The sequence below is a fragment of the Mus caroli genome, unplaced genomic scaffold, assembly GCF_978045245.1.
Source record: "Mus caroli unplaced genomic scaffold, Mus_caroli_1 scaffold_4, whole genome shotgun sequence".
Taxonomy (NCBI): domain Eukaryota; kingdom Metazoa; phylum Chordata; class Mammalia; order Rodentia; family Muridae; genus Mus; species Mus caroli.
In genome coordinates, this window is record NW_028227259.1 from 133,858,419 (window position 1) to 133,880,791 (window position 22,373).

Consider the following 22,373-nt stretch of genomic DNA (forward strand, 5'->3'; position numbering starts at 1 on the left):
CCAATATCTTTCATACACTTTGGCTCTACCCAGTTCAGAGCTATATGTATTTAAGTCTATTATATGGTGCAAATGAATAGATATCAGCTTTGAGCTCAAATCACATTTGTTCAAATCCTTGGGCAAATCCCACATTTTCCAAACATGCTAAACTGAGGTGGGGGTAGATCTAATAAATGAGTAGAAAAAAATAAATGAACAGAATTTAATCTAAACTTGTAATATACCTTATAACTATTTATGTTATATAACATATATAATAAATAATATATATCACATATAATAGATATCATGATACATAACAGTTATATATCATATAATAGTTATGTTATAGCTATTATATATCATATATAATAGATATATCATATATTATATACCATAATATCTGTTATATATGACATGCAATATAGTTAATCTTCTATGAGAATACATGCTCACAATAAATTCAAGCAGTGGAGATTAGAATGAAAGTCAAGGTTAGAAATGAAAGTATTCTGGTGTGAGTTCTGACCTTGAGGAGAATTTGAGGAAGCTATGAGCAGTTTAGCATGTGTTTCCATGCAACCATATTATAAATGGTCATTTTTAAGATTAAAAGCTTAGTGGTGAAACAGATGAAAACTTTAAATTCAAGAGATTGAGAAGACTTGAGATAAAACACCCATCATCTATTGTCCAACCACTGTCCTTATGAATAAGATGAACCCAGCCTTCAGTTAATTCTTCCATACAGCATGGGCCCTCTGTGCGAACTGGAGAACAGGCTGAATATGTTGGAGCAGAAGTACAGGATCATGTATGCTGTTAAGGACCTGGCCACTCCTGCAGTACATTCTGGGTAAGAGGGACAGTCACATACATCATGTGGCTGTAGATACTTGCTAGGGGCCTGAGCCTAGAGCCTCTCCAAGCCTCAATGACAGGATGCCCACTGCCTCAAGTACTGAGCCACTGGTTCTGGCACCTAGAGCAAGGATCTTATCTTGTCCTTTATACCATGAACTCATAAAAATGTAAAGAATTTTCTAAAACCCCGGAGATAAGAAGTCTGTCAAAGGAAATCCAATTTCGTATGATAGCACCTGCAATACCTTGGAGGCTGTGGCAGGAGGATCATGAATTCTAGAAGGACTTGAGCTACAAATAAGTTCCCCTGTGAACAAGGCAAGTCTACATGTCTCTTAGTATCCCTCAAGGTCTTGTCTGGGGTCTTTTTTTCTTTAGCAGGCTGCAGCTTCCTGTGTGTTCTGTACTCTGAATCTCCTCTGAGAGAATTTGAAGCCAGAAGCAGAAAAACTTCAAGTTTCATTTGGTCAATGGTACCAGGCAAGGGGGTCATAGGATTATAGTATCATACAGCAAATTCAATTTTAAAAATATATACAAATGGCTGTCATCTGATTAGAATTCAGTCGCAGGAAAAAAATAATTTTTAGTGTTTTTTCCTGTATCTCTTTCTCTCCAAACAGGTAACATTGTCTTGTTCTGTTTTTTATTGCTGCTGTTTTTGTTTTGTTTTTTTGTTCTGAGACAAATTCTCACTCTGCAATTCAGGCTGCCTAAAGACTACTGTAGTCCAGGCTGGCCTCAAACTCACAGCTATCCCCCTGCCTCATCCCTGTAACTACTGAGATTACAGGGGTGCATCCTAATGCTCCAAGCAGTCATTGTTTTCATTAGTTTTACCTGGCATGATAGCTAAAGATGAATTCTATCAAATGTTAAATTTCCCTCCCCCTAAATATTATATATTTATGTCTTAACCTTCTAGCTCTTAAAAAAAAAGTATTCATATTTGTAATAGAAACTTTTAGGTTACGCTGTTGTAGTGGGGTCTAATCCAGAATGATTACCAACCTGTGTTGGTAATGATTCCCAAAACTGAGTTGGGAAAATCAGCATGTTAAAGCCAACCTTAGCTACATAGCAAGTTCAAGGCCAGCCTGGGCTATATAAGACCATGTCTTTAAAAAAAAAAAAAAAAAAAAGAATGTTGTACATACAGACACCAGAGATAGGTCACATGAGGAAAAGCAAAACAGTGTTTAAACCATCCACTCTATGGCATTTTGTTAGGAACGTCCTAGAAAATCTATTCAAATGCTTTCAAGAGCAACAGGAAAAAATATTCAAATATATGCACACATATATATGCATATAAATGCTTCAAGATGCATTGAACCTTGAAGAGACTCAAGCAGCTCTCACACACCCTTCTGTCAATGCTCTTCATTGTTAGCAGGTCCAGGGACTTGAGGGAATGTCCTGTAGGGGTGATGAAATAAAGGCAGACATGGATGCGAGAATCGTGATAGTCAGCTAAGGATCGCTTGATCTTCAGCTCCTCCTGGAGGTACGCTTCAAACTGAGCATCTAGGTAGTCAACGACTGGCTGGTAGCTTAAAAAAAAAAAACATTTAGCAGAACATTAATAACATCAAAATCTGATGTCTTACTATGAGGTAATCAATACTATGTGCTCTGAACAGTTTGCTACTGGATAAAATTGATGCATTTCATGGCCATATAATTTCAGGTCCAGGGGTGGGAGTGGCTCCGTTGGTAGGAGGCATGATAGCCAAGTCCTAATCCCTGAGGAATGTGATTTTATTTTGGGGGAAATGGAATTACAGATGTAATTTTAAAATTCAAAGCTGGTTATAACCACACAGTTCTGTAATCCTAACACCAGGAGGCTGGGACAGGAGGACACTGCTCTGAGACAGACTAGCCTGGATTACTTAGTGAATTCAAAGCTAGCCTGGGCTACATGGCAAATCCCAGGCTCAAGAGAGAAAGCAAGAATCAAACAAACATAAATTTGACAAAAATGTCATGGAGACCCTCAATGCACATCTTCAGTCCAGTGACGGTTGTCCTTCAAGAAAGGACCTCCACCGACAATATGCTTCCTGCACAACACACCGCCCATGTGCAAGTCTGCAGGGCATTATTTATTTATCTATTTGTTTGTTTGTTTGTTTTACTGATGATCCATATGGGAGGGTAGAGCTTGCCTCAGGTGGTGCCTAGATGGTATAAGAAAGGAGGCTGAGCAAGCCACAAAGAGCACGCCAGTAAACATCACTCTTCTATGACTTCTGCTTCAGTTTCTCACACAATGGACTATGTCTGGGGATGTGCATGCCAAATTAATGCTTTTCTGCCCAAGTTGCTTTTGGTCATGGTTTTCATCATAACAATAGAAACCGAACCAGGACAGTAGCCCAGGCTGGTGGAAAGCTCACAGCAAATCCGCCTGCTTCAGGCACACCCAGCTCTGACTCCTTGATTCCGAATTTTTGGACTGTGGGACTGTGAAGGAATAGGATTCTGTGGTTTGAAGCATTGGTTTAGGGTGATTTATTACAGTGGATTGCAGCAACTAATAGAAGACACACTGTGGGTCTTATTTTACCACAGAACAAAGTGTGTAGGGCTAAACTGATTTCTAAAACGATGTTCATATTCTACAAGTAACTATGTAAAGTAACATGCCATATGCCTTTGCTTCGTCCTTTTTCTGCCTAGTCCTCATTCAAACCATGTCCTGAAATAGTAAAATAATAGTTTTCATTTAGTCTTCTCAGTAAAGGAAAAAATACTAATTTTTAGAGCTATCTGGCATCAAATCAAGCATGGTGGTACACACCTTCAATCCCAGCACTTCGGAGGCAGAGGTAGGCAGATATCTGTGGGTTCAAGGTTACCCTAATTCTGTATAATGAGTTCCAGGCCAGTCAGTGCTGCATAGTAATACCCTGGTTAAAAAAAAAAAAATCTCTACTTCATTTTTAAATGGAAGAAACACATCATAATAAAGTCTAAATGCCTTTTGTGCTGACTTTAAAATTTAATTTAAAAAAAGTAAGAAACCACCAACCTGGCTTCCTTGTTTATCTGATCACCATACCCAACTGTCTTCACAACAGTCAATCTCAGTGGAATATTTCTTTCCAGAAGTTCATATGTCTTTACCGTCAGTCCAACCTTCGAGTAGAAATGAGAGGACTTGGTCTCTTTTAGATTTGTATTGAACAGTGTATTGATCAGGGTTGATTTTCCAATTCCAGTTTCTCCTGTAGGGAACAAAGTCATCATCACAGAGGCATAAGAGTATGCTGAACCTCAACCACCAGCTCCAGTGGGAGTGGCATTATTTGAGAAGGATTAGGGGGTGTGGCCTTTTGGAGGAGGTGTGTCACTGGGGCAGACCTTGACATTTTAAAAGTCCAATCTGGGCCTAGAGTCAACCTCTCTCTTCTCTCTCTCTCTCTCTCTCTCTCTCTCTCTCTCTCTCTCTCTCTCTCTCTCTCTTTCTCTCTCTCTCTCTCTCCCCTCTTTCTCTCTCTCTCCTCTCTCTCCTCTCCTCTCCTCTCCTCTCCTCTCCCCTCCCCTCCCCTCCCCTCCCCTCCCCTCTCCTCTCCTCTCTCCTCTTCTCTCCTCTCCTCTCCACCTCTCTCCACCTCTCTCCTCTCCTCTCCTCTCCTCTCTCCTCTCCTCTCCTCTCCCCTCCACCTCTCTCCTCTTCTCTCCTCTCCTCTCCACCTCTCCACCTCTCCATCTCTCTCCTCTCCTCGCCTCTCCTCCCGTTCCCCCTCCCCTCCCCCTCCCCTTCCCTCCCCTCCACTCTTCTTCTTCTTCTTCTTCTTCTTCTTCTTCTTCTTCTTCTTCTTCTTCTTCTTCTTCTTCTTCTTCTTCTTCTTCTTCTTCTCTTCTTCTTCTTCTTCTTCTCTTCTTCTTCTTCTTCTTCTTCTTCTTCTTCTTCTTCCTCTCTCTCTCTCTCTCTCTCTCTCTCTCTCTCTCTCTCTCTCTCTCTCTCTCTCTCATGCCTGTGGATCAAGATGCAGAACTCTCAGGTACTTCTCCAGCACATTGTCTGCCTGCATGTTATACATACTCCCTGCCATGATGATCATGGACTGAACCTCTGAAACCATAAATCAGCCCCCAATTAAATGCTTCCCTTTGTAAGAGTTGCCATGGTCATAGTGCCTCTTCACAGCAATAGAATATTGGCTAAGACACCCAGAGATCTGTCTGCTCAGCCTTCTGAATTAAAGGATTAAAGAAATTTGCGCCAGGCAGTGGTGGCACATGCCTTTAATTCCAGCACTTGGGAGGCAGAGGCAGGTGAGTTTCTGAGTTCGAGGCCACCCTGGTCTACAGAGTGAGTTCCAAGACAACCAGGGCTACACAGAGAAACCCTGTCTTGGAAAAGAAAGAGAGGGCTGATGAGATGGCTTAGTGTGTAAGAGCACCCGACTGCTCTTCCGAAGGTCCAAAGTTCAAATCCCAGCAACCACATGGTGGCTCACAACCATCCGTAATGAGATCTGACTCCCTCTACTGGAGTGTCTGTCTTCAGCTACAGTGTACTTATATATAATAAAAATAAATAAATCTTAAAAAAAAAAGAAAAGAAAAAGAAAGAGAAAAGAAAAGAAAAGAAATTTGCCACCAGGTGAGGTTCAAATGTTCTTCAATATTTAAACAATGCAGCTAAGAGAAGAATATATATATATATATATATATATATATATAGTCTTGAATTGACATCAATATTATGCTGTTTGGTATCAGCTTAAATGAGTAAGAGACAAATTTAAATGCAGTGTCTGGCACTTACCCACACAGAGAATATTAAAAGAGAATCCTTTCTGGATTGATTTGTTCACCAGCTGAGTGGGCAAACATTCAAAGCCAAAATGCCCAAGAGTGGATAAGCAGCGGATGTTCTCCTTTTGCGTAGGAACAGAAACAAAAAAGGTTCTCATTAGAATCAGAAATAACATCATTTGAAAAGACAAAGCTGATTATATTTTTTTCAAAAAGATCAGGACTGGTTATCCCTCTATTGTCTGCTTGATGCAAATGTGTGAAGTGAATTTGTGCAAAGAGAACTCACAAAGATGCTGATGTTCATGTTATAAATAAATTGAATCAACCTTTGACCACACTCTAAGAGGCCATGTCTCTAAAATGTAAGGAAGAAATTGAAGAAAAGAAAATGCCATGACAAACCCCAGGGTATTCTTCTAAAATAGAATAAAAAATAAAATGTTTTTTCTATATTAAAAGAAAGTTTTAATAATATTTGGTGTGTATCTATAGTAAGAGAACCTAAGGCAGGTATTTACTCTGCTCTCATTTTATGGTTGGGGGTCACCATGTAAGGAACTATGTTAACATTAATCCCTACAGTGAGTCCCAAGGTGATATAATGGAAGTTTGTAGGGAGTGACTCCTGTGCTCTGATAGAGATTCTGCATGTGAACACTGAAGGTCCTGTTCCCCAATTGGTTCTTGATCAGAGTGGTACACATCTGTCTTTCCAGCACTCAGGAAATCAAAGCAGAAAGATCAGGAGCTACAGATCAGCCTCAGCTACCTAGTGATTTAGTAGCCTACACATGAGATCTCTATAGTAAAGACATTTTCACCAGGGGTGGTGGTGCACATCTTTAATCTCGGAACTTGAGAGGCAGAGGCAGGCAGATCTCAGAGTTGAAGCCAAGCCTAGTCTACAGAGTGAGTTCCAGGACAGCCAAGACTGTATAGGGAAACCCTGGTTTTAAGAAAAGGAGAAAAAAATTGATAAAGAAAACCAATTATAACCTGGCATGGTGGCACATACCCTCAAACCCAGCACTCGGGGGATGCAGAGGCAGGTGGCTTTCTCAGAGTTTAAGGTCAGCCTGTTCTACCAAGTAAATTCTAGGCCAGCCAAGACTACATACAGTAAGCCTTGTCTCAAAACAACAATTGCCTGTTAATATATGTGACACAGAGAAAATCAATTGGAAGTATAAAACTAAGCAAGCAGGGGTCTGGAGAGATGTCTCAGTGGTTAAGAGCACTTCTGCCTTTTCAGAGGACTGGAGTTTGGTTTCCAGCACTCACATCCTCTATCTCCAGCTACAGGGACTATGACACCTTCTATTGGCCTCTAAGGGCATGTACATGTGCATATATATACCCACTCACACATATACACACAAACACATAAATAAAAATAAAATAAACCTTTAAAAAGCTATGCAGATGGTTTCAACTTTAAATTTTTATACACCCTTTGAGAACAACTTATTTTGCACCAAATTGCTAAAGAAGCCTTCTGCTAACACTACCACCCAAGAGTATTAGAAGATACATCAATATTATACCTAAATAACTGGTTAATTCTACAAGGCAGAAAAATAATTCAAAGAAATAATATATTTTAGGAATAGCTAATTTATTTTACCCATGAAAATCTCTCGTAAGTTTAAAAGTTCCACAAAAACATAATGAAGGTGTATTTATTATAGCACTTTTTAAATGTTAATGCACATTAATTGTGCAAATCAATGGATGTCACGCATATGTCCAACCTGCACTGATCAGGTCTATTTACTCTGCTCTCATTTTATGGTTGGGGGTCACCATGTAAGGAACTATGTTAACATTAATCCCTGCAGTGAGTCCCAAGGTGATATAATGGAAGTTTGTAGGGAGTGACTCCTGTGCTCTGATAGAGATTCTGCATGTGAACACTGAAGGTCCTGTTCCCCAATTGGTTCTTGATCAATCAATAAAGATGCTAGCAGCCAATGAGCTGTGCGGAATGGGCAGGACTTTCAGTTTTCCCCACAAGGCTGGCTAGCAGATGCAAGGGAGGAGAAAGTAGTTTCGCCATGCTTCGGAAGAAGAAAGAGACACCAGCCATGTGAGATCTCTGGTGGAGTGGTTATTAGCCACTTCCCTGACTAGACTAGGGTAGCAGGCAGGGGATTTGAAATGCAACTAAGCTGAGGGCAGATTTAGGGTGCTGAGCTAGGACTAAAGGTAACTGAACAGCTAAAGTTGAGACAGATTTAGGGTGCTGATCTGGGAGTGAAGGTAAGGGCACCATAGCCAAGGAAGGCTTAGCAGAGCCAAGCCATTGAGCTAAAGCATATCACAAATAAACGTGTGTGTGTGTGTGTGTGTGTGTGTGTGTGTATTTCATCTGCAGATCCAAGGGAACCTGAGTGGGGCTGGTAGTACTAGACTGTAGCCACAGATCTTCTGATCCTGTAGCTGATCCAGAGGCTCCACCAGTGGGCACTGGCTTAAGATGGAACTGTGAAAGTTTGCCTGGTGTTAGCTTTTACTCACCAGGCACTGGACTCTAAGCTGAAGTCCTATGCTTTCTATTCTCTCTCTCTCTCTCTCTCTCTCTCTCTCTCTCTCTCTCTCTCTCTCTCTCTCTCTCTCTCCCTCCCTCCCTCCCTCCCTCCTTTTCCTTTCTTCCTTTCTTCCTTTCTCCCTTTCTCCCTTTCTCCCTTTCTCCCTTTCTCCCTTTCTCCCTTCCTTCCTTCCTTCCTTCCTTCCTTCCTTCCTTCCTTCCTTCCTTCCTCTTCTTCTCTCTTTTTTTTTTTTGAAAACAGGGTCTCTCTACATAGCTATGGATGTCCTGGAACTCATTATGTAGACCAGGCTTGCCTTGAACTCAGAGATCCACCTGCCTCTGCCTCTGTGCCTCTGTGCCTCTGTGCCTCTGTGCCTCTGTGCCTCTGTGCCTCTGTGCCTCTGTGCCTCTGTGCCTCTGTGCCTCTGTGCCTCTGTGCCTCTGTGCCTCTGTGCCTCTGTGCCTCTCTGCCTCTGTGCCTCTCTGCCTCTCTGCCTCTCTGCCTCTCTGCCTCTCTGCCTCTCTGCCTCTCTGCCTCTCTGCCCCACTGCCCCTCTGCCCCTCTGCCCCTCTGCCCCTCTGCCCCTCTGCCCCTCTGCCCCTCTGCCCCTCTGCCCCTCTGCCCCTCTGCCCCTCTGCCTCTGCCTAGTGCTGGGATTAAAGGCATGTACCAGAGGCCTGGCTCTGTTCAACTTTTCAATGAATGGGATTTTGTCCCATAGTGTGGTGCCTGAAGTTTGGATACTACTGTTCAAGGCTGCCTCTTGGTTACCATGGCTGCTTTCTAAGCTGATTCATGCCACAAGGGACCTTCACAGTTTTATGGATACATCAGGGCCACTGCCGTGTTGAAGCTCAAAACATGAGTCCATCTACTGGGCCATGCCACTGTTATGTAGCCATGGAGGAAAAAAAATGTATCACATTACATCTCATGTGAAGAAGCTTAAAAACTAAGTTACTTGAAAACAGAAACCTGTGAGACAAAATTCTACTCATTGTAAATTGAAGAAGGCTGAGAGTTGTGGTGCACACCTTTAATGCTACACTCAGGAAGCAGAGGCAGAGGCAGGTAGATCTCTGAGTTCAAGGCCAGCCTGGTGCCACTTTCAGTGCCACTGCTACTAACATCAGACTGGCCATAAAAAAGATACCGTACACTCATAGTTGTGTGCACCACACTTGTGTGAACAGCTAGAATGTCCCCACCCCTAGTGTCCCTCAGCAACAGGCTCTCTTCAAACCAATCACATCATGAACTGTCCCTAAATCCATCAATTATAGCCATAGATGCTGTAGTGAGACAGTCATGTCTACTTAGAATCAAAACCAAGACACACAACAAATTCAAACACCAAGATACATACTGTGGCACTTTTAAATGTGGTCAAGACAGATGACCTGACACACATACAAATATGAATGCAGGTGCATAAGAAATATGGTTTTTTAAGTAACCTGGCAATTCCAAAAAAAACACAGTAACTCTCTAACAGTAGTTCCCAAAGAAAATGGTATTGAAGTAATATCTGGTGTAGAATTTTTAAATGTTTTACTATAGTTGTTTAATATGCATTTTGGTGAAGAAAAAAATACAGCGAAGACTTGGGTAAACAAAGTCAAAGATGAAAAGGGATACATTATAACAGACCTCACAGAAATATAAAAGGACACTAGAAAGATCCAAGATGGCAGGTTAGAACCCTTGGCACTCGCCAATTTCTCCTGTGGGTTGAATCCAAATACCTAGAGGGCTGCCCAAAAGTTCAGACAAGCTTGGAGAAACTCAGGAGACCTTAGACAGTGGAACTGAGGGAGCCCCGGAACTAATGACACAGCCACTTAGCAGAGAACAGGGTGAGAAATGAGAGAGCACCTAAATGGACCCATCACAGGAGCCATGCTGTGCTGAAACACTCCCTCTTCAGACAATGACAATGGGATCCCCATAGGAACTGGCTCTCTCAAGAAGTTCTGTGTTTGTGAGCTAGGTCTATGGTAGCCTGTGCCTTTAATCCTATGACTCAGGAGGCAGAGGCAAGGGCAGGTGGAGCCGGCCTGGTCTACAGAATGAGTTCCAGGACCTGCCTCAAGAAAAAAAAAAAAAAAAAAAGAAGAAGTGCAGAGTTCTCTAAGATGATACAAAAGCGTCCTGGGGAGCTATCTTGAGAATACCCCTGAACTTGTCTCTGTAGGAGTCACAACTCCTGGTTTTCTTGTCCCTGGGAGCCCCCTCAACAGTATTCTACCAACTCAGCCTAGAAGCATAGATTTCCCTTGGTGGAAAAATATCTGCTACAAACCCACTGAGAGCTTCTTGCAGTTCAGAAACTGATCTGTGACATGGAAGGTAAATGATTTCCTTGAAGACTGGCAGCTCAGATAGCCAGCTGGGGTCTGGGGAAAGAGATGTTGCAATCATTTCATGTGCACCAAAGTCCCAGAATACCCATCATGTGCACCAAAGGCCCAGAATGCCAGAGCTGTGAAAAGCAGATGGATGGGTAGGGTTCCAGTAAGTGAGAAGTCTTCTGCACAGGGAAGGAAATGATTGACAAGTAGAGAAACAAGCTACAGCCTGGGAGAAAATCTTTGCCAGCTAGACATCTGACCAGATACTAATTATCTATTATCTCCTGGACTTAGGGAGAGGAAGATCCCACACTGTTGTAACAGGGCCTCCTTCCTTTCCTGGGCTTTCCCAACTGGGGAGGAGGGATGCAGTGGGAGGGGCTGAGGACAATATAAATAGCTCGGGACAGTAAGTGGGTCTCTGAACCTCTTTCTCCATGAAGTACTTTGTTACAGTGATGCAAAACTAAAAACACCCCTAGAGTGACTTTAAATCTTGATTTAGTCTCCTTTGCTTTTAAATGAGAATGTTTTGCATACACGCGAGCGCGCGCGCACGCGCACACACACACACACACACACACCAACAGAGTCAAGAAACACTCTGACAATTGTTAAAAGCACCATTTACATTTAAATGTAACCAATACTAAGGTTCATGATCTGTTCCCAAAGATAGCAAGCCTCTTCTGCTGTCAGGACCTGAATCAACTTAGAGCCAATCATTTTGAAACTACTTATTGAAGTGCATAATGCATATATCATATACAAAAGATGCACTCAACTGGATCTTCACTGCCAGGTATTGGCACCGACGTGTTAGTTGGTTTTTCTGCCATGTCAGACCGAAATGGCTAGAATAAAGAGAGAAAACTTGGTCAGTTCCACCTATAACGGTCCTATTCTTTAATCTTAGACCCTTAGAGGATTCAACTGTGCTGTTCCCTTCACACTTCTGACTTGTTTGAAGTTGTATCTTTCATCCTAAGCAAGCATGCGTGTGCTCAACAACATAGTATATAAAGTAAGGCCATTTAACCAGTGATATCCAAAATGAAAAGATTAAACTCTCTCCAAATCAAGAAGTTACCGACATCATCTTTTTATGGATTGTTTTTTAGCCAGTAATGAATTTCATTGGGACATTCCACTCATGCATAACAGTATACCCAGTCCTCCATTTAAATGGCTCTGAGCCTGAGAAAAAGAAGCCACACACTCAGAGTGGCTTCAATTTCCAGAGGGGCTTAAACCTGAAGCTGAAGTAGCAGCCAGGAGAATTGAGAAGAGGGGAAATTAGGGATGTTGCAAAAGGGAAGCAGGCTTCTAGAGTCTACACAAATTCTCTAGGAACCAAACCAAAGCCAGTTTTGTTTTGTTTTGTTTTCATTTTTCATTTTTACGAAGCACCTTTACGCAGGTAGCATTGTGTCGGATGATCTACCTCCTGCAATAGTTAAAAGACATCTAAGATCTTCAGACTCAGAAATACCAAGTGACTTACCTGCCCCGGGTCTCAGCTGTGAAGTGCGCAGTCTGGACGGACTCGGAGTCTGCTGAGCTCTCCCTTGCTATCTGTGGATGTGGACCAAATTAATAGTCACCGTATTTGCAACAGTTGGGAACAAGGGAGTTAAGGTACAAAGGAGCGTACTGTCCTGATTTCTCAGCAGAAAAGTTTGAGAAGGCCATGCTAATCTACATTTGAGTACAGCACAAAGATACTGAGAACATGAGACTTTTGAAAAAGGGATGTATGTGGATTTGTTTTACATATTTGAGTATCATACCTGCGTGTGTGTGTGTGCCCACCATGTGCAAGTCTGATATCCTAGAGGTCAGAAGAGATCATTGGATGCCCTGGTCTTAGATATATGGACACTTTAAAAAAGAAGACTCACACACACTTGTGAACTGCCACGTAATTGCTGGGAAACCCAGGTCCTCTGTAAAAACAGAAAACACTTCTCTGGTTTTTCAAGACACAGTTTTTCTGTGTACCTTTGGCTGTCCTGGAACTCACTCTGTAGACCAGGCTGCCCTTGAAATACAAGATCCACCTGCCTCTGTCTCCTAACCTAACCATGACCAAAAAGTAAGTTGGGGAGGAAAGGGTTTATTGGGCTTCCACTTCCACATCACTGTTCATCACCAATGGAACTCAGGACAGAAACTCACACAGGGCAGGAACCTGGAGGCAGGAGCTGATGCAGAGGCCATGGAGGGAGGGGTGCTGCTTACTGGCTTGCTCCCCATGACTTGCTTGCTCAGTCTGCTTTCTTATAGAACCCAGGACCACCAGCCCAGGAATGGCACCAATAGTAAGCTAGGCCCTCCCCCATCAGTTACAATTAAGAAAAGGCATGCACATAGCCCAATCTTATACATGTTCTTATTTGAGATTCTCTCCTCTCGGATGATCCCAGCTTGTGTCAAGTTGACATAAAACAATCTAACCCAACTGATCCCTTGTCAACTTGACACAAGCACATCACCATTAAGCCACAGCCTTTTCTGTTCACCCCCAAGATCACACATTAATAACACTACCATAGAAAATATTTTTGCACACATTTTTCCAGTCTTTACAAATTCAGACACTTTAAACTTCAACCTCTTTTAAAAAAAAAGCCCAAGTCTTTTTTTTTTTAAACCTAAAATCTCAGCTGGCACCCACACCTTTGACTCCAGTACTCTGGAGGCAGACCTAGGCAGATCTCTGAGTTTGAGACCAGCCTGGTCTACTAAGTGAGTACAACCAGGGCTACACAGAGAAACCCTGTCTCAAAAAAACAAGACAAAACAAAACAAAAAACAAGCAAATAAGCAAACAACACACCTAAAATTTCTTTTAAAATTCAGCCATTCAACTGTGGGCTCCTATAAAAATCAAAATTAAATTAAATACATCCTTCAAGAGAGAAATACCAGGGCACAGTCAAAATTAGATATCAAATCCAAACAATGTCCAATATCTGGGATTCACTTACTATCTTCTGGGCTCTTCCAAAAGGCTTGGGTCACCATTCCAGCTCTGCTCTCTGCAGCACACAAAACTAGTCTTTTATGCTCTAGCAGGCTCCATTCCCCACTGCTGCTGTTCTTGGTGGTCATCCCATGGTACTCGCATTTCCAAAATGCTGGGGTCTTCTGCTGAAACTGGGCTGCAATTTCACCAATAGCCTCTCCTGGGTTCTCTTCATGGTGCCAAGCCTCAACTTCTCAGCATTACCCCTTTGATCCTGCATCTTCACCAATGGCCTCTTATAGTGCCAAGCCTCAGCTGCTCTCCAGGACTCCTTCATGCCTTCAAAACCAGTACCACCTGGGTGACTCTTACACTACCAAGTTCTTATACCAGCATGAGGTACAACCTTGGTCACCTCTGGAACACAGCTTCTGTGTACCGACCCTGAAGAAACACTTCCCAGAAGATTTCACCTCAGTGCTACAGATCTCTTCTTAGTCACTGCTAATCTCTCAGCTCAGCTGACCAACATCAATTGTTCCAGAAAAACAACACTTTTACTTCAGTGGTGCTGGTCTTTTATTAATCACAGCTCTGGCTGACCAGAACCACAGATATTTCACACAAATGGCCCGGGAGAGCCTTTGTTTCCCTCTGAAATCTCACAAGCCAGGCCTCCATCTTCTTCACTGCTTGCAACATTCCTATCCTCCAGTCTCCTACAGAGCAGTTCACTGAGCCCTCAACACTCAATGGCTTTTCTAGACCAAAGTTCCAAAGTCCTTCCACAGTTCTCCCAAATCCTGGGCAGGCCTGTCACAGTAGTACCACACTATCCTGCTACCAACTTGTCATAGGGTTTCTGTTGCTGTGACAAAACAGCATGACCAAAAAGCAAAGGGTTTACTTGGCCTACAGTTCCATATCACTGTTTATCATCAAGGAAGTCAGGGCAGGAACTCACACAGGGCAGGAACCCGGAGGCAGGAGCTGACGCAGAGGCCATAAAGGAGTACTGCTTACTGGCTTGTTCCTCATGGCTTGCTTTCTCACAGAACCCAGGACCACCAGCCTACAGATGGCCCCACCCACAGTGGGATGAACCCTTCCCCATCTGTTGCTAACTAACAGGCTTGCCATGTGAAGCCATTTTCTCAACTGAGGCTCCCTCCTCTCTGATGGCTCTAGCTTGTGTCCAGTTACCATAAAACAACCCAGCACTATCAGTTTGAGTTCAACAAGAGCTATCTGAGAGCCTGTCTCAAAGTAAACAAAAGAATTTGAAGTAAATAGCTACAAGTTGAAGACTGACTACCGCTGCATAGCAGGTGACATTGAGTCAAGTCCACAAAATTAGAAATGTGAGCTCCATGCTTAAAAGCCTAATTCCTAGTCACGTGGTCCCTACTCTCCTGGGAGAAGCCCACGCTTATGCTCTCATGAGAGTCTCTCTTCTTCCCAATGGCCTCTCCTTCTCTTAATCCTTGTGCTTAAAATCTGTGCTGAAAATGTGTTTTTAATAAATTCCAACTTTTTCTGATAAAATAAAAAAAAATAATAAAGACTAATTACTGATGCCTTAAACAAACAAAGGTATTCTTCTAGCATATAAACTTGGAGCAGAAGGGGCCTGGAGAGGTGATTCAGTGGATAAGAACATTGGCTGCTATTCCAGAGAGCCCATGTTCAATTCCCAGCACCCACATCAGCTGGCTTACAACCCTCTGTAACTCCAGCTCCAGGATATAATTTCTAGCTCCAGGAGATCCAAAACCTCTGGCCTCCACAGGATGCTGTAATCATATGCCACACCCACACCTACACACAATTTAAAATAATAGAAAATCCTCTTTAAACATAGAGCAGAAACTAGGTTTCTTTGGGGGTACCCATGAGATACTTTTTCCCCCCTAAAAATGCTAGGATATGATTTTTTTCCTGCTCCCTTGAAATTTACACCAGTGATTCAAAAGCAATGGTGTTGCTGGCCACTGGTGGTGCAGGCCTTTAATCCCAGCACTCGGGAGGTAAAGGCAGTTAGGTCTCTGAGTTCGAGGCCAGCCTGATCTAGTGAGTGAGTTGCAAGACAGCCAGGGCTACACAGAGAAACCTTGTCTTGAAAAAAATAATAAGGGGGGCAAGCTTAATGGCATACATCAGTTGACCCGGTCAAAGCAGGAGAATTTCAAGTCTGAAGCCAGCTTGAGATACTTAATTGAGGCTTAGTTGAGGTACTTAGTAGGCTGCATTGTCTGGGGTTGGGGGGGGGGAGGGGGAGAAGGAAGGGAAAGAGAAGGAAGAGGTTCAGAACTACAGGATCTCAGAGGGCAGAACAGAGGACTCATCATTCACCATCTCCACCTCCACCTCTGCCAGGAAGAATCGAGTTAGCAATCCTACAGGTGCACCTAAGTAAACTTCCATAGCTGCACCCAAAGTCAGTGACCCTGGAAGACAACAGAACGGACACTCGAGAGGAAGCTTCTACGATTCAGAAACAGGACTACCATTGCACACAGAGGGAAACAAATTATCCTAGCATCTGCCATCCTCGTTCCCTATCTGGAAGAGCGAGGCAGCTCCCTTTGGCCAGGCAGGATAAGCTCAGAAGGGAGTCTCAGAACACTCTTATCATAGGTAAGGATGACAACAAGGATTCCAGCTCTGGGGAAGTCTTCCAGGCCTTGCAGGCTAGGGAGTTACCGAAACAGGCACAATTGTCTTTCTTTGGAACAAGATAGCTCCTTATCTCCCAGCAAAGCTCCAGAGAGCTGAAGCCAGAATCACCTTGAGATGGAATCCATTGTCTGACTCCAAACTGAACAGGTGGTCAGAAACCCCTTGGATCCGTTCTTTTATTCCTCATCGCTGGGGGGTGGGGGTGGGGGGTTGTTAAAAAGCAGCTCAAGGGTGGTTTGGTTGGTTGGTTTTGATTTTTGTTTTTCTTGTTTTGACTTACGTCTGAGGGTACAGTCAGTTGTGGTGGGAATAAAGGTGTATGTTGTCAATCCAACAGGGCGTAGACCCACCTAAGAGATGAGCCAATGGCCATGCCATTAAGGGATTAGTTATCTAGATCAGGTTAGCCCGTGTTCATGCCTCTGCTGTATTATCTACCTGAGCTTGGTCTCTGAATATTGTCACTGAGATGGGAAGACCCATGGAAAATGGGCCACTCCATTCCCTAGCATTTCATCTGGAGCTGCACAGAAAAGAGGAAATGCATGCATTTGTGCCTGCTTCCTGACTACAAGGTCTAAGCTGCCTTAAGCTTCTATCATTGTGACTTTCCCACCTTGATTGATTGTGAACTTCAAACCATGAGCCAAAAAGAACACATCTGACAGGATCATCTATCACAGCAACAGACATATTGGCTACTATAGAAAGCTGGTGTGGAGGGATGGGTCAATTGCAATAAAACCCAACATTGTGGTTCTTAGGCCTTTGTGGGAAGAACGTGTTAGAGTTTGGAACTTTGGACCAGAAACATGGTTGACTAGTGTAAGCCTAGCTTCACAGGCCATTCTGGTAGCTCGGAAGACAAGAACGTTCAAAGACAAAGGTGGATAGTGTAGTCCCTCTCAGGAGGCTTCAGAGTTAAACAAGGATTCTCTGAGGAACTGCGCTAGTGGTGGTAAGTGTTACAGCTCTGAGGAAAAAGGTTTGTCCCAATAGAAGTATTGCAGCTCTGAGAAATGTATCTTGGCAGTCCTGAGCCGAGAAATACCACAAAGTCACACTGCACAGCAAACCTCACACAAGAGATTTATTGGGTAAGACACAAAAGAGTGGCTATCCCTGTTCAGACAGGATGCAGCAAAGAACTGACTGGGAGATGGGCTTCTTTTTTTTTTCCATATTTTTTATTGGGTATTTATTTCAATTACATTTCCAATGCTATCCCAAAAGTCCCCCACACGCTCCCCCACCCACTCCCCTACCCACCTACTCCCACTTCTTGGCCCTGGCGTTCCCCTGTACTGAGGCATATAAAGTTTGCACGACCAATGGGCCTCTCTTTCCACTGATGGCCGACTAGGCCATCTTCTGATACATATGCAGCTAGAGACACCAGCTCCAGGGCAGGTATTAGTTAGTTCATATTGTTGTTCCACCTATAGGGTTGCAGATCCCTTTACCTCCTTGGGTACTTTCTCTAGCTCCTCCATTGGGGGCCCTGTGATCCATCCAATAGCTGAGTGTGATCATCCACTTCTGTGTTTGCCAGGCCCCGGCATAGTCTCACAAGAGACAGCCATATCTAGGTCCTTTTAGCAAAATCTTTCTAGTGTATGCAATGGTGTCAGCGTTTGGAAGCTGATTATGGGATGGATCCCCGGATATGGCAGTTTCTAGATGGTCCATCTTTTCATCTCAGCTCCAAACTTTGTCTCTGTAACTCCTTCCATGGGTGTTTTGTTCCCAATTCTAAGAAGGGGCAAAGTGTCCACACTTTAGTCTTCGTTCCTCTTGAGTTTCATGTGTTTAGCAAATTGTATCTTATATCTTGGGTATTCTAAATTTATGGGCTAATATCCACTTATCAGTGAGTACATATTGTGCGAGTTCTTTTGTGATTGGGTTACCTCACTCAGGATGATGCCCTCCAGGTCCATCCATTTGCCTAGGAATTTCATAAATTCATTCTTTTGTTTGTTTGTTTGTTTTGTTTTTTCAAGACAGGGTTTCTCTGTATAGTCCTGGCTGTCCTGGAGCTCACTTTGTAGACCAGGCTGGCCTCGAACTCAGAAATCCGCCTGCCTCTGCCTCCCGAGTACTGGGATTAAAGGCGTGCGCCACCACGCCCGGCAAATTCATTCTTTTTAATAGCTGAGTAGTTCTCCATTGTGTAAATGTACCACATTTTCTGTATCCATTCCTCTGTTGAGGGGCATCTGGGTTCTTTCCAGCTTCTGGCTATTATAAATAAGGCTGCTATGAATATAGTGGAGCATGTGTCCTTCTTACCAGTTGGAACATCTTCTGGATATATGCCCAGGAGAGGTATTGTGGGATCCTCTAGTAGTACTATGTCCAGTTTTCTGAGGAACCACCAGACTGATTTTCAGAGTGGTTGTACAAGCTTGCAATCCCACCAACAATGGAAGAGTGCTCCTCTTTCTCCACATCCTCGCCAGCATCTGCTGTCACCTGAATTTTTGATCTTAGTCATTCTGACTGGTGTGAGGTGGGATCTCAGGGTTGTTTTGATTTGCATTTCCCTGATGATTAAGGATGTTGAACATTTTTTCAGGTGCTGGGAGATGGGCTTCTATAGGGTTTCTGGGTACTGGGTGGGGAGTAGAGACTTCATGCTCATGGATAGGTGGGTTTTCAAAACCCAGAAGTGAGTTTAGACTTTTTTTTTTACCCTACAGGAGCCATTTGTGTCATGTTCTAGCCAAAACTCTGGCTTTGTTCTGCCAGTGCTCAGAGAAGTTAGGTTGAACTTCCAAGTACCGACTGATGGTTTGGTGGAAGAAATATCAAGACAGGTGAATGTTCAGGCTTCCGTGTGGCTATTGTTTACCAGGCTTGCCTGGGTCTACAATGAAAGGGGGGCCAAGAGTTAGGCAGAAGAATATAGAAAAAGGCACAGTTGGGAGGGAAAAGGGGTACCTACAAGTTCGAAATTATAGCAGAAGCAAGTGCTGAAAAAAAGACAATAGCTGGCCAGGCATGGTGGCGCACGCCTTTAATCCCAGCACTCGGGAGGCAGAGGCAGGCAGATTTCTGAGTTCGAGGCCAGCCTGGTCTACAAAGTGAGTTCCAGGACAGCCAGGGCTACACAGAGAAACCCTGTCTCGAAAAACCAAAAAAAAAAAAAAAAAAAAAAGACAATAGCTGTTCAGGAGGAACCTCCCCCTCTGTGCTGGAAAAATAAGGTGTCCTGGGAACAGGTCCCTACCCATCAGAGGCATGGGAGGAGAAACAGCCTTTATCAGAGTGCTTGCCTCCCATATGGCAAGCCCTGGGCTTGATCCTCAGCGCCACACAAAACAGGACAGGGAGGAACATCCCTGTAATCCCAGCACTCAGGAGGTGGAGGCAAGATGATCAGACATTCAGTCATTCAGGACTGCTTATCGTGTCCAAGGCTATTGTAGCTAAATAAAACCATGGTTGGTTGGTTGGTTGGTTGGTTGGTTGACTGGTTGGTAGGTGGGTGAGTGGGTTTTTTAGACAAGGATAGGGTTTCTCTGTCCTGGAACTCATTCTATATACCTAGCAAGCTTCGAACTCAAGAAATATGCCTTCCTCTGCCCCCTGAGTCCTGGGATTAAAGGCATGTGTCACCAGACTTGGCTGGTTTATTTATTTGTTAAAAGGAGAGACTTATTGTGGGGGTTGGCTTGTGGATGGGAATGCAGTGTGTACACTGTCCATTCATTCCCTTACTTACATGTAAGCCTCTGTGTTCCTATTACTCATAATTAAAATACCACTTTACAGTAGATATTTCAATCTGTGTTCCAATAGAAGATAGATGGAAGAGACCCTAACCCAAAAGGAGGAAGCCTTAAAGTCTAGACAATCCTGGGTAGGCCAAACTAAGATCCATGAACTAAGATCTGTACCTGGGGGAGATTATATATTTGCTACTATAAGCTACTGAGATATTGACGTTGTTATTTGGCAAAACACAAACAAAAATGATACAATTCTTAAATGTTTTTATCAAGAGATAGTTTGACTATTAATTTGGAGAATCCTGTAGAGTTGAGTTGTTTGTTCTTTAAAGAAGGTTCTGGAAAGATGACTCAGTGAGTCTGTGACTAAGAGTGCTTGCTCTGCATATGGAAGGATCCGGGTTCAGATCCCATTAACCACCAAGAGCCTGTAATTCTGGTGTTGGAGAATGGAGACAGCGGACGGCTGGGATTTGATGGCTACCAGCCAGCTCTAGTTGTAGTGAGAGATGGCCTTAAGGAAGTAGGGCATACATGTCTAGAACAAAGACTATTTTTCAAACTCAAACTCTAGTGTTTGTACTGTTTTCAGCCTTCTCTGACATTGAAAAGACATTGTGGCATTTCTAAATCCATTTTTTGTGGCTGAGGACCTCCCAGCTAGCCTTCTAGTGAACATCATTAGTCTGTATTAATAAAAGGCAAGCATCTACAGAAGTAATTATAGAGCTGTGTAAACACGGTCCAAGCAATGAACATACTCAAGTTAAATTGTATGCTGGCGGATCAGTATTCAATAGTCCCTGTCTGAAAAGCTTTTCAAAGATGAAATATGTAAAATCTGTTTATGATTAGTGTTAATTGGCAGGCCATTACATGGTCACTGTGGTTAATACCTGTAATCCCGGCACATGGGAAACTGAACAACGTTCCCATGAATGCCAAACCAACCTGGGCTATTAAAAAAACAAACAAACAAACAAACAAACCTGTCTCAAAGCAAATGGAAAGAGGGGGAGGGGCCGGTGTGGGGGAAGAGAAGGGACACTATGCCATTTACTGTGAATTCTAACTAAACAAGAATGCATTGTAGCTGAGCCAGATGCTGTAGGCCTGTAGTGCCAGTTAAGAGGCTGAACCAGGATGGCAAGTTGAAGGCCAGTCTGGGTACCTTAGACCTGTCTCACAAAAAATGAAGAAGGAGGAGGAGGAGGTGGAAGAAGAGAAGGAAGAAAGGGGGAGGGAAGGAAAAGAAAAACAATCATGGGGCTGAGCTGGAGATATAATTCAGTGGTTAAGAGTGCTCTTTGCACTCAGGTATGGTGGCGTACATCTTAAATCCCAGCACTCAAGAGACAGAGGCAGGTCTCTGTGAGTTCGAGGACAGGCTGGTCTATAAAGTGAGTCCAGGACAGCCAGTACTCTATTACACACACACGCGCGCGCGCGCGCGCGCGCGCGCGCGCACACACACACACACACACACACAGTGCCCTTTTGCTCTTCTGGGGATCCATAACTCCAGGTACAGGGGGATCAAACCAGATGTCTTCTGACTTCAGCAGGCACTGGGCACATTGTGCACAAACATACATGCAGGCACAACATCACAACATCCATACACATAGACTACATAAATATTTTTAAAACTTTTAGTAAAAAAAAGACAGTAGAGAAGAGCTTGCCTAGGCTTGGGCTTAATCCTCAATAGCTTGTCTGCAAAACACACACACACAAATTCCATCAGTGGACCTGGAATTAGATTTTTCATATATTTTAACTTCATCAGTGTAAAATTGGCAGGTGGGGGAATGTGGGGATGGCTCCAGGATGGGGTGAATGCCGTCACCTTGAGAGTAAATGACATCTGCAAATAACGTTTCTGATTGACAAGGACTGTCCGACAGATCTGGTGCTCACCCATTTGGGGCACTCAGTACCCCCCCCCCCCCACACACACACACACACATGGACACACCACTATGTTTTAAATTTTGAGGTAGGACCTAAATTGCTTGGGTTAGACTTGAGTTTGCAGTCTTCTTGTAACTTCTCTGAGTGCTGGAATTAGGTTTGCACCACCACCTGGCTCAGATCAGCTCCATGCAGCTCCATAACTCTACCAAGCAAACCATTTGTATCGCAATCCCAATGCTGTAGCCGATGAGAGTTAATGATAACAGTTGAAGCCAGCTTGACCTGCGTGAGGTGCTGCCTCAAAACACAAAATAAAAATAAATAAGGTCATTATACATGACATAGAAAACTTATGCTGTTTTACTCCTTTTGGTTTTGGGGGTTGGTTTGGTTTTTGTTGTTGTTGTTTGTGTGGGGTTTTTTGCTGATGTATATTATACTGTGTGTTTGAGATAAGTCTAATATAAATCAAAATAAAACTAGAGGTCCAGTAAACTTCAGTACACGTAGAACTGAAGCATTTATCAGACCACGTTAGTGGCTCCCTGGTGCATTGGTTCATTGAATTATA

At 43.4% G+C, this 22,373-nt stretch overlaps 1 protein-coding gene across 1 annotated transcript in view; it reads right to left on the minus strand.

Moving 5' to 3' along the window:
• The window catches only part of Septin14 (septin 14), a 30,622-nt gene extending 18,559 nt beyond the window's left edge, over positions 1–12,063 (minus strand). Inside the window, exons 1-5 of the mRNA XM_021162420.3 lie at positions 12,009–12,063; positions 11,290–11,358; positions 5,630–5,741; positions 3,884–4,079; positions 2,213–2,399 (exon numbers count right to left, since the gene is read on the minus strand). Coding sequence (XP_021018079.1) covers positions 2,213–2,399; positions 3,884–4,079; positions 5,630–5,741; positions 11,290–11,343 — 549 coding nt within the window. The 5' untranslated portion in view covers positions 11,344–11,358; positions 12,009–12,063. The remainder of the gene's footprint in view (positions 1–2,212; positions 2,400–3,883; positions 4,080–5,629; positions 5,742–11,289; positions 11,359–12,008) is intronic.
• Between the last annotated feature and the right edge of the window lie 10,310 nt (positions 12,064–22,373).